General features: G+C 38.0%; 1 protein-coding gene across 1 annotated transcript in view; it reads right to left on the bottom strand.

The window, feature by feature from the left end:
* Nucleotides 1–8,152, bottom strand: part of Hr3 (nuclear hormone receptor 3 ROR-beta) — a 111,600-nt gene extending 103,448 nt beyond the window's left edge. The window contains exon 1 of the mRNA XM_017610946.1: nucleotides 4,104–8,152. Coding sequence (XP_017466435.1) covers nucleotides 4,104–5,622 — 1,519 coding nt within the window. The 5' untranslated portion in view covers nucleotides 5,623–8,152. The remainder of the gene's footprint in view (nucleotides 1–4,103) is intronic.
* Between the last annotated feature and the right edge of the window lie 6,346 nt (nucleotides 8,153–14,498).

The raw sequence follows: 14,498 nt of genomic DNA, 5'->3' as shown, positions 1-14,498 counted from the left end.
CATACACAAATGTACATATGTACATATACATACGTATGTAGGTAAATGAACATGGAGAAATGTTCTTGGGGATTTTGTTGTTTTGTTGTGTGTTATTTTACAGGTTGAAATTGCAGTTCTTAATTTGTTGCTCTTTGTTGATTTCTTTTTCTTCATTTTTTTTCTGCACAAACTCCATTCTGCTGTTAGCTAATTTTTGTTGCTTATTTCTTGATGCCAAAGTTCTTATGAATGTGTTAATTCTTTTTCTCGTTAATTGCTTGGCATTACGTACTGTTACAAACAAACGTTCTTTTGCAGTTCTTGACTTTTTGCATTGAAGAACCCAACCCCCCCGCGGGCTGTATTGCAGCCATGGCATGTTAATCTTGCTATTGCTGTTGATGATGATTTTGCAATTATCTAGTTTGCAACAACAATACGAGTACATACATACATACATATGTAGGCAAAATGGCATACACAACACAGTTTCGATTTATAAGTTAATTTTTGGTAATCATTAAACTTATATTTAGCGCAAAATGTTGAACGGTTAGAACGGTTTTTAAACTGATGAAGCGATTTTCTTCTTGCGCCACATGTAGCAAATGATATTTTTAATTAACTTTGATTTACAGCTAGTCAATAATAATGGTGCTTAAGATTACATAGATATGTTTTGATAATTTTTAGAAATTTTTCACTTGTCATAATTAACTGCAACGGAAATCATTTACTAAGAAGAAGAAGTAAAGAATTATAATACTCCAAGTGTATATGGCTGAGGCACTTTTCGCCCAAACAAAGGTTAACATATTTGTTCTTATTCAAAGCTTTCGAGAATGTTATGGATGTTCCACGGCGCGGCGATTGTGTGTATGCCTGAGGCACAGCATGCATATTTACGTGGACGATTCGCTGAGACAGCGCCTAATGGGGTATTAACTAGAGCAGTTGAGAGATCAATGGATTGTAATGGGGCATAATGGTTGTGCTGGGGATGCAGTTACAGTTGCACGGCTATACTCAATCCCGACTCTTGCATCCTCGCGCGCGCTCTCTGGGCAACGTGAGCAACCCATGTGGGCGATGCGGTAACCAATCCGAGTGGAGCCTTGGTCACGGCAGAAAGAGAGTTGGGGCCACTCCGACTTATTCGGTCTAAGAGCTCACTGAAGTCTGCAGTGTCTCTTCACCAGTATATGCGGCTCGCTATATAAACGTGTATTCGGTTGCGAAAGCGCCCCCGCGCCAGCAATCGGTTGTCCGCTGGGTTTGGGACCCGCCACGTGAAGGCTAAAAATAAAGCCTCGGATGAGACCCCTTTGGATGACGACGACGGCAAACTTTTAAAGAACTGCGATTTGAAGGCATGCACCTGTGGTTGATGTTCACGTAAGGACAAAGGCTGACATCACCGCCATCTAAGAAATGCGTTGGACGGGGAAAGGCAAGATATGCTAGGGGCCTTCCGACGTCTACTACAGCTGTCATGTAATGGAGCGCGAATTCGGTGTGGATTTGTGGTAGGAGAGTGACCCCGTCGCCGAGTACTGTCATTCAGCCCGGTGGATAAACGTCTCGCCACCATCCGCATCAAAGCAAGAGAGGAAGGAAGTGCTCCCCCGCCATGATATCAAATTCGTGCGTGGGTGAGCAAGGAAGGGATCTTTGCAACGTCCGACAACGGACTGAGGCTGATCGACTTCGCTGGACCCGAAACATGGTAGTATGCAGTTCTAGGTTCAAGCAGCAAGCAAGATCCATCAAACTTAGCGGCTGTCTTCGGATCGAAAAACGAGAAACCAAATCGATCATGTAGTGATAGACGGAAGGCACGCTTCCAGTCTGTTGGACATACGTACACTTCCAGGCACAAACATTGACTCGGACCACTATCTTGTTGCAGTCAAAATACGCACTCGCCTCTGTGCAGCAAAAAATGTGCGCCCAAAAATGCAAGGCAAGATTAACGTCGAAAAGTTGTAGCCACAACAGGCGGCCAATGTATTCGCCTCGCGACTCTCACACCTGCTCTCAGAGAGCACTCTTCAACAAACCGCCATATGCGGACAGTGGAACCACATTTCCCGTTCAATAAGTGCCGCCGCCGAAGAAGTAGTTGGATTTCAGCGAGCCCGAAAGAACAACTGGCACGATGAGGAGTATCAAGAAAAACGTACATAAATTAGGGAGGGAACACTTTTCCATCCTACTGAATGGTAGCAGCACTGAAAGCTGTGGACAAGACAAACCCGAACCCCCAGTCGATGATGACGGAATGGATGTTCCACCTCCTGACTACGTCAGCGAACTGATTGGGCTTTATCAGTGTGGCTTTGGACCTGGCAAATCCACCATAGATCAGGTATTCACAATAGCTTAATCTTGGAAAAGAATAGGATCGACAAACACCATCTATTTGTAGATTTCAAAGCCGCTTTCGACAACCGCGATATCGGAATTTGGTATCTCCGCGAATCTAATTCGGCTGTGTGAAAATACGTTGAGCAATACCACCAGGTCCATCAGAATTGGGAAGTACCTCTCCGAGCCATTTGAAACCAAACAAGGTTTCAGACAAGGTTACTCCTTTTCGTGTGATTTCTTTAATCTGATGTTGGAGAATAGAATTAGAGCCGCAGAACTGAAACGCTCTGACACAATACTTTACAAGAGCATACAATTGCTGGCGCATGCCGACACTTTCGACATTATCGGTGAAAACAAGGGCTACATCTTATCTGCCTTCTCGGGATTAAATAGAGAACCAAAGCGAATGGGTCACCACCAGACCCGGGGACAAATCGAGGCATCTTCTGTCATCACACAAACAGTCAGAGCATACGCGTCTTGGTACCCACGTCACTGTTGACAGTTACAAGTTTGAAAAAGTAGACGACTTCGTTTATTTGGGAACCAATAAAAATGTCAGCCTGTAGATCTAACGTAGAATCACTCTTGCCAACAAGTGCTACTTTGGACTGAGTAGACAATTGAGACGTAAAGTCCATAATAATGATAATAACGATAATGAAAACATGTGATAAAGCGGATGAGCTTTATGAGCTTGAAAACGATTTGGATATAGTGCAACGAATTGAAATTCAGCGGCTTTGTTGGCTTAGTCATGTCGTTCGGATAGACACCGACGCTTCAGCTCTGAAAGTATGAAACTCGGAACCCGGGGAGGCCACCACTGCGATGTAAAGACCCAGGGGAGAAGAACTTGGTTTCACATTTCCAATTGGCGTCAGTTTGCACAGAAGAGAAGCGACTGGCGCGCTTTGTTGAACTCGGCGGTTAGAGCGCCAAAGAAGAAGAAAAAGTTAGCAAGGGAATTCCAAAAAGTTGACTTTCCTATGTATCTGTGAACGACTCTAATACCCATGAAGTGTTAATTTTAGTTACCGTATTTTTTCCCTCTGTGGGGAGCAACTTCATCGAAAAAAAAACTCTAGAAAACATCTTCCGATGAGCTGAGAAAAAGGGGCTTAAATTAAAACCAGAAAAGGCAGAACTAATGCTGTTAACGTTCTAGTACACAGTCCAGGTCTTTGAGTTGCCAAAGTTGAAACGCCGGTCTATACGAAAGAAGTAGGTATATGGGAGTCATACTTAAATATAGAGGGAGGAGAGAAGAAAGGATGTTTAATCCAAAACTTGTACTCTGGATGAACACAAGAATTATTTGCGTGGTCTTATGTAACGGCTTTCTGGCATGCTAAAAAATAGATAGAGCACTGAAAGTAAATGTTATAGCAGCACGATTTCCTATAAATCTTCACATAAGGTTCATCGCTGCAGTGTCTGCTAAAACACTCAGAAAAATTGGTTTGTGAAAAAAAAAATCGGGCAATGTAGTAGAATATCTTGATGGCCGTTCAAGATAACACAGGATACCGGTTATAAACGACCTGAAATAGAATTCCTAATCCGGCCCGCTGCACTTTCATGCTACTGGCATAATGGAAACGAGGCAATAGACTTAGTGCTATGGTGCAATACTCTGCTTTGGACACTGTTTAGGCGGCTACTAACACCTAAGTTACTTCATAAATTTAGGAAGTACGAGTTCATATATACTAACAAACGTATAAGTAGATAGCTAAGAAACCAACCTGTCATAGCTCCGCCGGCGTTCAGTCCCGTCGATGAGGAAGGCGTTAGTCCCGCACTCGTTGCCGTTGTTGTGTTGGTGGTGGTGGTACCCTTGTTTTGACCTTGTTGTTGTTGCTGCTGCTGCAATTGCTGTGACTGTTGCTGTTGCTGTTGTTGTACACTACGCTCAGACAAACTGAGTCGCGTCACGGTAGCCGCTGCAGACGCTGTGGACACCGTAGCTGTTGCCGTTGCAGTCACAGCTGTCGCAGGCGTCATTACAGTCTCAATCGCACTTGCCGTCGCAGTCGCCTGCTCTACTTGCACCTGTTTCACAACCAGCTGGCGCTTCTTAGCCGGCGGCGCATGGCCAATACTACCCGAATCCACCGATGTATGCAGCACTTGCTCGCCGCTCGTTGAAGTAGACGAATTGCTGCTAACAGGCAACAAACCTGGTGGCGATTCGAAGCACACATCCACCAGCGTGGCAGAGGTGGTCTGCAGTCCGGCAATATCTTTGAGATCAATCCAACTGGCGCCCACTTTATCAGCATCCGAGAGCGGTAAGCTCAGCACGCGCGTATCCGATTCATCAACGATGTGAAAGGATTGCGCTGGCTCGATCTTGACGATAATCGGTTGGCTGCCCGCACCAATGCTGCTGCTGCCCCCGCCGCCGACCACCTGCTGATGTAGCGCAGCTATTTCCGCATCCGCTTCGGCATCATCGGACATCTCCTGTTCGAAGATGGATTGCTGCAATGCCTGCAAGTGCTGCTGGCGACGATCGGCAGTTGTGGTAAACGTCACAGCGCTCGTGACAGTCGCCGGGGCGCTTGCTGTAGTCGCTTGCGTTTTTGACGCTGTGGTGATGATATTGCGCGGCAGGAGCTCAGCTGCTGCAGATGGCTTGCGTAGCACATCAAATTTTAATATGGTGCACTTGTCTGTCTGCTGGTATTGGTGTTGCAATATTGGGCGTTGGGGTTGCACGTTAGCAGCGTTGTTATTATTGGCAAAGCCGTTGTTATTGCTTCTTGGCGGTGAGTTGAAGAGCGGTGGTGGCGAAGTGGCCTTATTCGAAGTGGTCACAGTGCGCACCACACTGGTGGTTGTGCTGCTGCCGCTGCAGCTAGCGGCGCTGCTAACTGGCAATGGTATAATCGAGATGGATGGCATTTTGTTGCGAAAGCTCGTTGCAGCAAGGCCGCCGCCACCATTTCCCCCGCCCGGATTGTCATTGCTGCTGGCGCTCACCGTCGTGCTGTGGCTACTGTTGTTGCTATTGCAGCTGTGTATATTAACAGAAGTTGTGCTGACTTTGGTGCCCTCATCCATTGCGCGCATGCCACCAGCCTTATTATCCTGCTGCTGCTGTTGTTGTGGCTGCTGATGCTGCGTGATGAGCACAAAGTTGCTGGTGGCGCGTTGTTCGGCGACCGTACCGCGCGCTGGCCGGCAACGCAGCGTGTAAGGTGGAGAGCTGTGCGATGCTTTGGCAGAGCTGGCAGCAAGCGCTGAGTCGATGGGCAACATTTAAATGCGTTGGTTGGTTGGTTGGTTACTTGGTTGATGATTGAAGGGTGTCGACGAATTGACGATTCCTTCGATAAACTACTGATGAGTCTTATGGGATAATTTTTTTTTATATTTTAGATTTAGATGTAGTGCTATTGCTTTGATTCGCGGCAAATATTTTGCTTGCTGCATTGTTGTTGTATATGACTTTTTGTTTGTTTGGTTTTTTTTTGAACTTTGTATAGCAATTCCCGTATCGTTTGTGCGTTTCGGTGTATTGTACGTATACAGAATTTCATACAATTATTCCTTTCTTAAAAATCACGACATCAGGAGTCCTCGTATACACGAGTTCTGGGGCGTGATAAATTTTGTGGACGTAAAAGCCATGCGTTTACGCACTTCGAAAGCAATTATGTACTATTTTTCATATTTTTCCCGTACGTGACATTTTCGTGAGTCTTAGTTGCAGGTATTTTGTGACGCTTTTAACCGATTGCATAGTTAGCTATGCGTAAAGTTTCACCGCCTTAGCGTTTGTTGGTTTATTGAAGCTCGTGAGCTTTCGTGAGTAAGCTTGACCTGAAAGCCACAAGTTTCTAACTGGTATGCCTATTTTCACAAATCATTGAGCGGTTATGTGCGTTTTTTTTACTCTTCTTTTCAGTCTTCTCTAAACACCTTTTTTCAGTCTAATATCGTGATTCTAGACGTTGCTCAAATTTTTAAAATTTTCAGCCGCCTTTAACATTATATATAAGCGATCTTTTCTTTCAAGCCTGTTTTCGAATGATCTCTTTGAAGCTTTTTGTTAATCGTGAACTTTTCATGAGTCTTGTGAGTGTTTTTTATTCACTCTTTACACTTCTTTATCAAAATTGAAAGTTTTTCATCCCAAATCTGTGCATGAGTCTTTCGTGAGCTTTGAATATTTCCAGTTGGTATTACTTGCTAACTTTGCTTGCGTTTATGTTTGATTTCGAACAAGTTTTATGCTTATGCTGACGCTTTTTGAAAATCGTGATTTTTTCGTGAGTGTGGTTTTCTTCTATGTAGTGTAAACACAAGTGTTTGGTATCCACTTTTTAGATTTCGTTATCAAAAATGAAATATTTATATTTTAAATCGATGCGTGAGTATTTCGTGAGTTTAAAAATTTTCCAATTGTCAATGGAATTGCAAATCTCCCGTATGTGTTTTGCACTTTCATGAGTGCTTCTTTAATTTTTTTTTCAAAAGCTTAAAGCTTTAAGTAATGGTTACATTTATTTTACTTATGTTTACTGCTTTTTTGCGTATTTGGAGATTCGCGACTACTGCGTATAAATATTAAAGTACTCACGTGAGTGATTGTGTGCACATGTTTTTATTAATATGTTGTTGTTTTCATATATTCGTGATTTTTTCGTGATTTGGTTATATAACGACAATTTTAGCTTTTTACATTTCAGCTTTTTAATTAATCCAAGTCCTATTGACACGCGTGCGTGATTACAGATTTGGGTTTAAAAAATCACGTTTTTTATTGATTCCTAACCGTTATTCACTTGTTTCTCCTTGTAGGCTCAGTAGACTTGCTTTAATTCGTGAGTGTTTCGTGATCTACTCATTTACATTTGCTTGTAGACTTGCAAAACTTTTCTTTATTCGTTACGTGATTCATATTTTTATGCCATTTAGCTCAAATCGGTCTATTTGAATATCATTTTTTTTTTATTTCTTAAAAATGCAAACTGGATTTTGTTTACTCATGTGTTTTCTTTCAATCTTTATTTCGTAATTGCACGATTCGTGAGTTTAAACGAACTTAAAATGTGTGCATGTACATTTTGTTGTGAAAACTACTTTGCTTCGGTAGCGAGAGTGCGAGCGTGTCACGAGGCGTGGTTAAAATTTACGAATTTGTTGGAATTTCTCGCTTTTTGAGTCACTTCGACATTATTATCTAATAAATTTCTGATCAGCAACTACTAAATTTCCATAAATATTTCCACTGTATTTTTGTTTTTTTGATATTTTTTAGTTTTGCTTTTCTCCACTTTTCCTTCAACAGCGAAATTTGCCTTCCCTCAGGCGGTGTTTAGTTAAGAGCAGAGAGGCGTCTTACCACCCACTGTAAGTGTTGCAATCTTTTGTTTACATTCACTTCTCAAGAAAGTTGCACTTTTACATATCTACGTATGTATGTATGTACATATGTTTACATTTGCCTATACGCAACGCGTTCACGCATTTGTATAAACACTTGTGCATTTAGATATGTTTGTATGTATGTATGTACACATATGCGAAAAGTTGCATGAAAAACGCCAGATGTTGATGGTGTTTTGGTAGAAACGATTTGGTTTTTGGTTTTTGCTTTTCATTTTCATAAATTTTTCATTTGATGTTTCACAGTTGCTTTAGCGACATTCATTAAGGGGTAATTATGCATTATAGATACGTTTTTTTTTAGAACTGGATATAACGGTGCATTGAATATGTTCTATAAATTTACGTTTTTAGAGTAGGTGACAGCGTTTTGGCGAGATTAAATACTTATGTATATGAATAAGCAGTTGATTAATGAATTTTATATATATTTTTTTAACAGCATTTGATTACTTAATTTTCGCACTTTACCTTTTCCTGTAAAGTTTCAGTACCGTAGTCACCTTTTATGAAAACCGTTAGATATAGCGTGAGATATTGGTGTTGTAATGCGTTATTCTACGTTTACACAGAGTTGCTTAGATGCGTAAGAGTGTTGATATAACTATAATAGATTTTTTGGTGTATGGGATATATTTTTAGAGATCCTTTGATTTCGTCTAGTAATATGAAGTACAATTAACGAGTATCTGAGCTTATTTTAACTGTTCGTTTAATATTTTACTTTTTTTACACTTTTTTGCTGGCAGTTTGGGTAAGAATGCAACACTGAGAGGATTGAAATGTTAAGATTCACGAGCTTCTTTTTTAATTTTGTTTTTCAATTTCTGATTAAATTTTGTGGTTATTCGAATATTTTTCATAACTCTCGTAACTTCCGACCCAAAAGCACTAGTCGAAATTTTTAGTTATTTGTTGTTGGTAGCAATAGCTATATACGTATACTGTTTATGGTATTTGGGTTAATTATGACGCTTACATTCAGCTGCTGCTTACAAAATAAGATTTTTCTTTTTAATTATCATTGCCGGTTTCGCGAAAGCAATTTACGTGAAAAATGATTTTTTCCCCCACAGTTTCCATATTAAATTCAAATTAAAAAATCATTTTTCACTTCAATTCCTTTCGTCAAACTAGCTATTAGTCTATTTTAAAATTTTATTACTGCTCCCAGTTGCAGCATTCACTTTTTGTTTTACTAAAATGTTCGCAGTTTGTATAGCTATAAAGCAATTTCATTTGCATGTTTAAACACGCAATTATTAATATAGTTTGAATAAAATACAGTAGACTCGCTATAATGTGAACAATATTCATGGCTTCTTAATACCAATTTTTGTAAAAAGTAATTCATATTTCAAGGGGATATATGTATTTGTTTTTAATTATATTTAAACTTTTACGTTCTTTGTATAAAGATTTGCTCCTTAATAGTATTATTCGCTTGTCGCATTTCCATGGTATTTTGGATGTTGGAAATACCATCGGTAATCGATAATCGACTAATAGTTGTTTATCTACTACTAGTCGACACTCAAAATAGAGGTGTTGGTCTAAGAATATCCTAATCCGGTAAATGATTATTCTCCAGAATTTTTTAACCCTCTCACAACCTCCCAAATGCCATTTTATTCAGATTTTCCAAAGAAAAGGGCTCCAAAGGACTCTTTCATGCGGGTGCTAATGGGTTAGAATGTTCTACAAAACTCTTTTTATTATTATATTGTACTGTAATTTACTAAATGTATATTTCCAGCTATTTCTGAGAGAAACAGCTGCCAAAATTTTTATTGAGAAGGCACAAAAAAATTTACAACTACATATATGTTTGTACATATGAATGTTACATACATAACATGATTAACCTCAATCATAAATTTAATTAACTATATACATATCTAATAACTTGAAGTTGGCCAAATCATTAACGGCCTAATTTTACTGCTGGTCAAGTTAACGCGAGTCTACTGTACTTCAACTATGTATGTATGATCACACATGAGTTTTTCATGCTAAAGGGTCTGTTTTTTATTTGGTTAACACTGTAGCGAACAGTTATCACAGGAAATCTTGCGGAATGTCATGGAAAATGCGATAAACTGCAGCACTGGATATCATCTTTTTTACTTAACAGAAAAAATTGTAAGGGTCCTAAAAAATATTTCCACCACTCAAAATAATTTTTTTTATTTAGTAAAAAAGTTATTCAAACACAAAAAATTGTATGATTATTTTGGGCCAACTATATAAAGTAAAGTTGCAAAAGTGGTGTATAATAAAGTGCAAGTTCGAAGTAGCTATAAATTAACGTTGATTTTTAACAATTTTTCCCATATACACATACGTAAATTGAATGGGATATAAAAGTGCATATTCAAAAAAAATGCGGACAAAAAAGTTTAAATTTTGATAAAAAAAAATTTAAGCATATTTTAAATTTTTTACAACGTTTGAAATTTGCGTTTATATACTTTTTTTAGCATGAATTGTATATTAATTGAAAAATAATGGAAATTCAATAAAAGTCGCTGAAAATGATCGTGAAAGCATTGCCCGTATTAAAGTGCATGGAAGTATAATTTGTCTTTAATATCTTATCTGAAATCAATTATTGCACAATTTTGTTCTTTGAAAAGCGTATTAATGAAATTTTTTTTATACTTTATTCTCTTTAGAATGCCGACGAAGACTAAAATTGCGCTCTGCTTGTTGCTAGAATGGTCACCAACAAACAGACTCTTTCACAGTTTTTTATGAAAATTCTCATATACATATGTATAATATATACTATATAGCATAAAATACTGTAATTGCTTTTTTATTGCTGCCTACTATTATTTTTATTACCGTAAACTTTATTTTTTCTCGTGCTTGGCTCTCTCTGTAAGCCTTTGCGCTCTTCGAAATAAGCGTTCGTTGGTTGAGATGCTCAATTTTTTTGCACACTTCTGTACATGACTGTTTGCCTCCTCAACTTAACCTCACTTCCGTGAAGTGAAAAGTGTATTGCTCGATTTCTGCATTTACACTTATTCTCTATTGCACGATTTTGTTTTGTTAAAACAGCTAATCTTCACGGTTTTTACTGTACTCAATTTATTTGCTGTATGTTTTCCAGAATTTCTTTTGCTTCACTTAAAAGTAAATTAAAAATTTCGCCAATCATATGTGTGTTAATTTTCTATTTAAACTTTTAAATTTTGCTACTTCGTGTGATAGATTTTTTTTTGCGTGGTTTTTTTTTGTGATATTAAACGAGTCTATTCGAGTGTAGAAGCACAACATCAAAATAAGAAAAAATCAGCCTTTTAAGTGCACTTAAGAACAACACCGCCTCACATACCACGAAAACGATTCAAAAAAAAAAATTTAGCAATCGATTCACCGATACCGATAGTTCATCGACGATTGCTGCAGTTAGTGCTTTTTTTGTTGCCGTTTACATTTAAACTATATGTTGTTTTTGTTTTTGCTTATTGTTTTTTTTTGTTTTTCACTTGGATTTTAAATAAATTTTATACATAAATTGCTTAATGCGAATTGTTGACTTTTTATTTATGCTGCCTTGCTGTTGGTTCGCGTGGGCGGGTGGAGTGTTTGTGTATGCATATGTTTGCTTGTATATGAAAAAATGCAACTGCAGTCTAAAAGGTTGCGAAATTTCACTTCCACTTTCCTCTGTGTTTTGTTTTTTTTTTTTTGTCTTTCTTATTTCCTTTAATAATTTTTCACTTCTTCAGCTCAAATACTTGCGCTGTTCGAAAATTTGCCTTTTCGGTTTTAGCAGCGTTGCAATGATTATTTTACACCAGCGATATACATACATATTTATGTACATATATGTATTTACTATGCACTTGCACTGCTTTAAGTTTAAAGCAATTCATATTTCGAATGCACAAATTCGAGTTCCGCCTGCTGTTGCACTTTTCCCAAATATTCATAGAATCTAATCAGCAATAATTTTGAAGAATTCAAGTTGATTATTTTTTTTTTTTAATCTTTTGCTGTTGCTGCTGAATTGCAATCTATAGTTTTTGCACTGCCACTGTCACTGCCACTTCCTTTGCCTGTTCGCTGTTGCACAAGGATGTTCGCGTCTTCGCATTTGCGTTCATTCTATACGCTTATTGGTGTTCGGCAGCTGGAACGGCCACGCAATCGGGTGGCGGTGGTTATGGATACATGCCTCGCACATGCATACATACGTGTATAGATCCTGCCAGCACTCACAAATGCAGCAACAACAACTAACGCTGCCTGCTATACAATGCAATGCGATGCGATGCGCGCGCTCCTCCAACAATACCAGCAGCTGCAGCAACAACAACAAGCCGTTGGCAAAATCCAATAGTGCTAAGTTGTACTCCAGTCTAAGGAATGGGACATTATATCAAAATAATTGGAAATGGTGGAATTGTGACCGCCGAAGACGTTGAAAATGCGAAGCATCTCTTTTGCGCCTTGCAGTATGCAATAGTAAAACGTTTGTGGATAAAAGCGAGATGTGGCTGAGGGTAACTGCGATTCGGCGGTGTGGCGGTGTGGCGGCCGCAACTGCAATCTACCATATCAAAATGACGTCGGCAGCGGTAGTTGTTGTTGGTTGTTGGTACGAAGTGCGCTAAAGCAACAACAATGAGCGCATCATTCGTATTGATAATCGATTTTTAGTTCACTGTCACACGCGCGCACACATACACTTACACACACGAATACACCACACACACACCCATCGTTGCACTTCAACGCACAGCACTTTTTTTTTTGTTCTGAATTAATTGCTACCGAACACCGAGCCTGGAAGCAGAAAGTCACAGCTGTGCGCGACTGCACTCTCTGGACTGCGTTGCGCCAGTGTGCTTTTCCGAATGAACAACTTTTGTCGATAACCAAAATTTTCCGAATGTCTTTTGGCTTTTTAGCACTTCACCAAAAAAATTTAACTTTATAAAAATAATGGCAAATATTAAAAACGCTTCAAAGAGAAACTCCTTTGCAATTTGTTGTAAATTATTAACTGGGCAGCAGCAGCTGTTTTGCGGGGCCAGCAGCAAGCGCACGACCGTACGAACGTTGTGCCGCGTTGCAGCAAAAGGAAAATACTTACTCGTATTTGGCACAGTGCAACACGCAAACAAGGACGTAATGTGTACACACAAACACACACACACACACACTCATTCAAGAATAGTGGCGACTTCTTTTGCCACCACCCCTCAGTCGCTGGATGTGTTTCGTGTTGTACACACAAAAGCGCTTCCAGTGCGCCTGGAAGTGTGCTTTCAAGTTTGCTGTAAATTTCATATTGAAGCGACTTTAATAAGAGAATTTGAAGTGAATTTATTTTGTAGCGAATTTTTTGTGACTTGAACTTGGGGGAATTAAATGAAATTTAATATTATTTATTTGAGTTTGTTTATTTCGATTTAATTTATTTAGTTAATTTTTAATTTTTTTCAATTGATTAACCTGAATTGAGTTGGATAGAATTAGTTTTTATCAGTTTGATTGAATAGTTTTGAATTGAATTCATTGAAGTTAGTTGAATTGAACTAAATTCATTTGAACTGAATTAGCTGACTTTATTGATTGAATCGAAGGCGACAAAATTGAGTTAATAAAAATGAGGTGACTATAATGAATTAAATTCAATTAAGTAAGATTATTTCAATTCAATTTAATTTATCTCTTTGAGTTGGTATGAATTTCATTGAATTGACTTAATTTATTTGATTAGAAAGTTATTGATTTGACTGCGTTGAATTCAATTGAATCGAATTTAATTGAATCGAATTCAAATATTTGATTTGAGTTGACTGAATTCAAAATGTTTTGCATTGAATTTAGTGGAACAGAATTGAATTTAATTAATTGAAGTGAACTGAATTTAATTAAAATTATTCAACAGAATTTAAATTAATAGAGCTGAATGAAATGAGTTTAATTATTTGAATTTAATGAAAATCAATTGAGTGGAACAGAACTGTGTTGAACTTAATTAGCCCTGGGACTATCCGGATATCTGGTTAATATCCGCTACTTCGAAAATTTGATATCCGAATTTTTTAATCGATTATTCGGATTATCCGTTCAAATCGTTCGGATAGAACTCCTAGCTCAAAATTTAATTTATTGTGGCAGAATTTTATTTTTTTAATTTATTTTATATATTATTTTATTCTGTTATATTTTATTTTTTTCAAAATTTTTGTTTAGTTTTTTAATTTGACTTTTATTGCGCGTAAACTTTTTTAAATTATTATTTTTTTTTTCTATTACAAATATTTTATTTTATTATACTCTATGCATGTGTTTTATTTATTTTTTGCTTTATTTATTTTCATTAAAACTTATTTCGTTTTACATATATTAATTTCTCGTCTTTTACAAATTAAATTTTATCTCCTCAAAGGCAATCGAAAAGAAAAGCAAAGCATGCAATTTTCCGCCCGCATTTTCCTGCATTATTTTCAAACACACTAAACCATTTAACTTTACGTTCCCAAAGCATTTCTATTTGCCTTTTTCCCTTCATTCATTGCTTCATATTGAATTTCCAGCTTTAATTATTATGATTTCTACATTAAAGTTTCTCATCCCTTCGACAAATGCTTAGACTAAGGAATTTAACCTACCAACCGATATTTGCTGGCGCTGGCACTGGCACTGGCACAGCGAGCTTTCGTCGTTATTCTTTCTGTATGCGTTTATCGTTTTATTTCGTTTTCATATTTTCGTTC

Source organism: Rhagoletis zephyria, unplaced genomic scaffold (assembly GCF_001687245.7).
Source record: "Rhagoletis zephyria isolate East Lansing unplaced genomic scaffold, Rhagoletis_zephyria_1.1 Rzeph_scaffold_00001, whole genome shotgun sequence".
NCBI classification, from domain to species: Eukaryota; Metazoa; Arthropoda; class Insecta; order Diptera; family Tephritidae; genus Rhagoletis; species Rhagoletis zephyria.
Note: the sequence above shows the minus strand (reverse complement) of the source record. Positions and strands in the feature narration are given on the sequence as shown.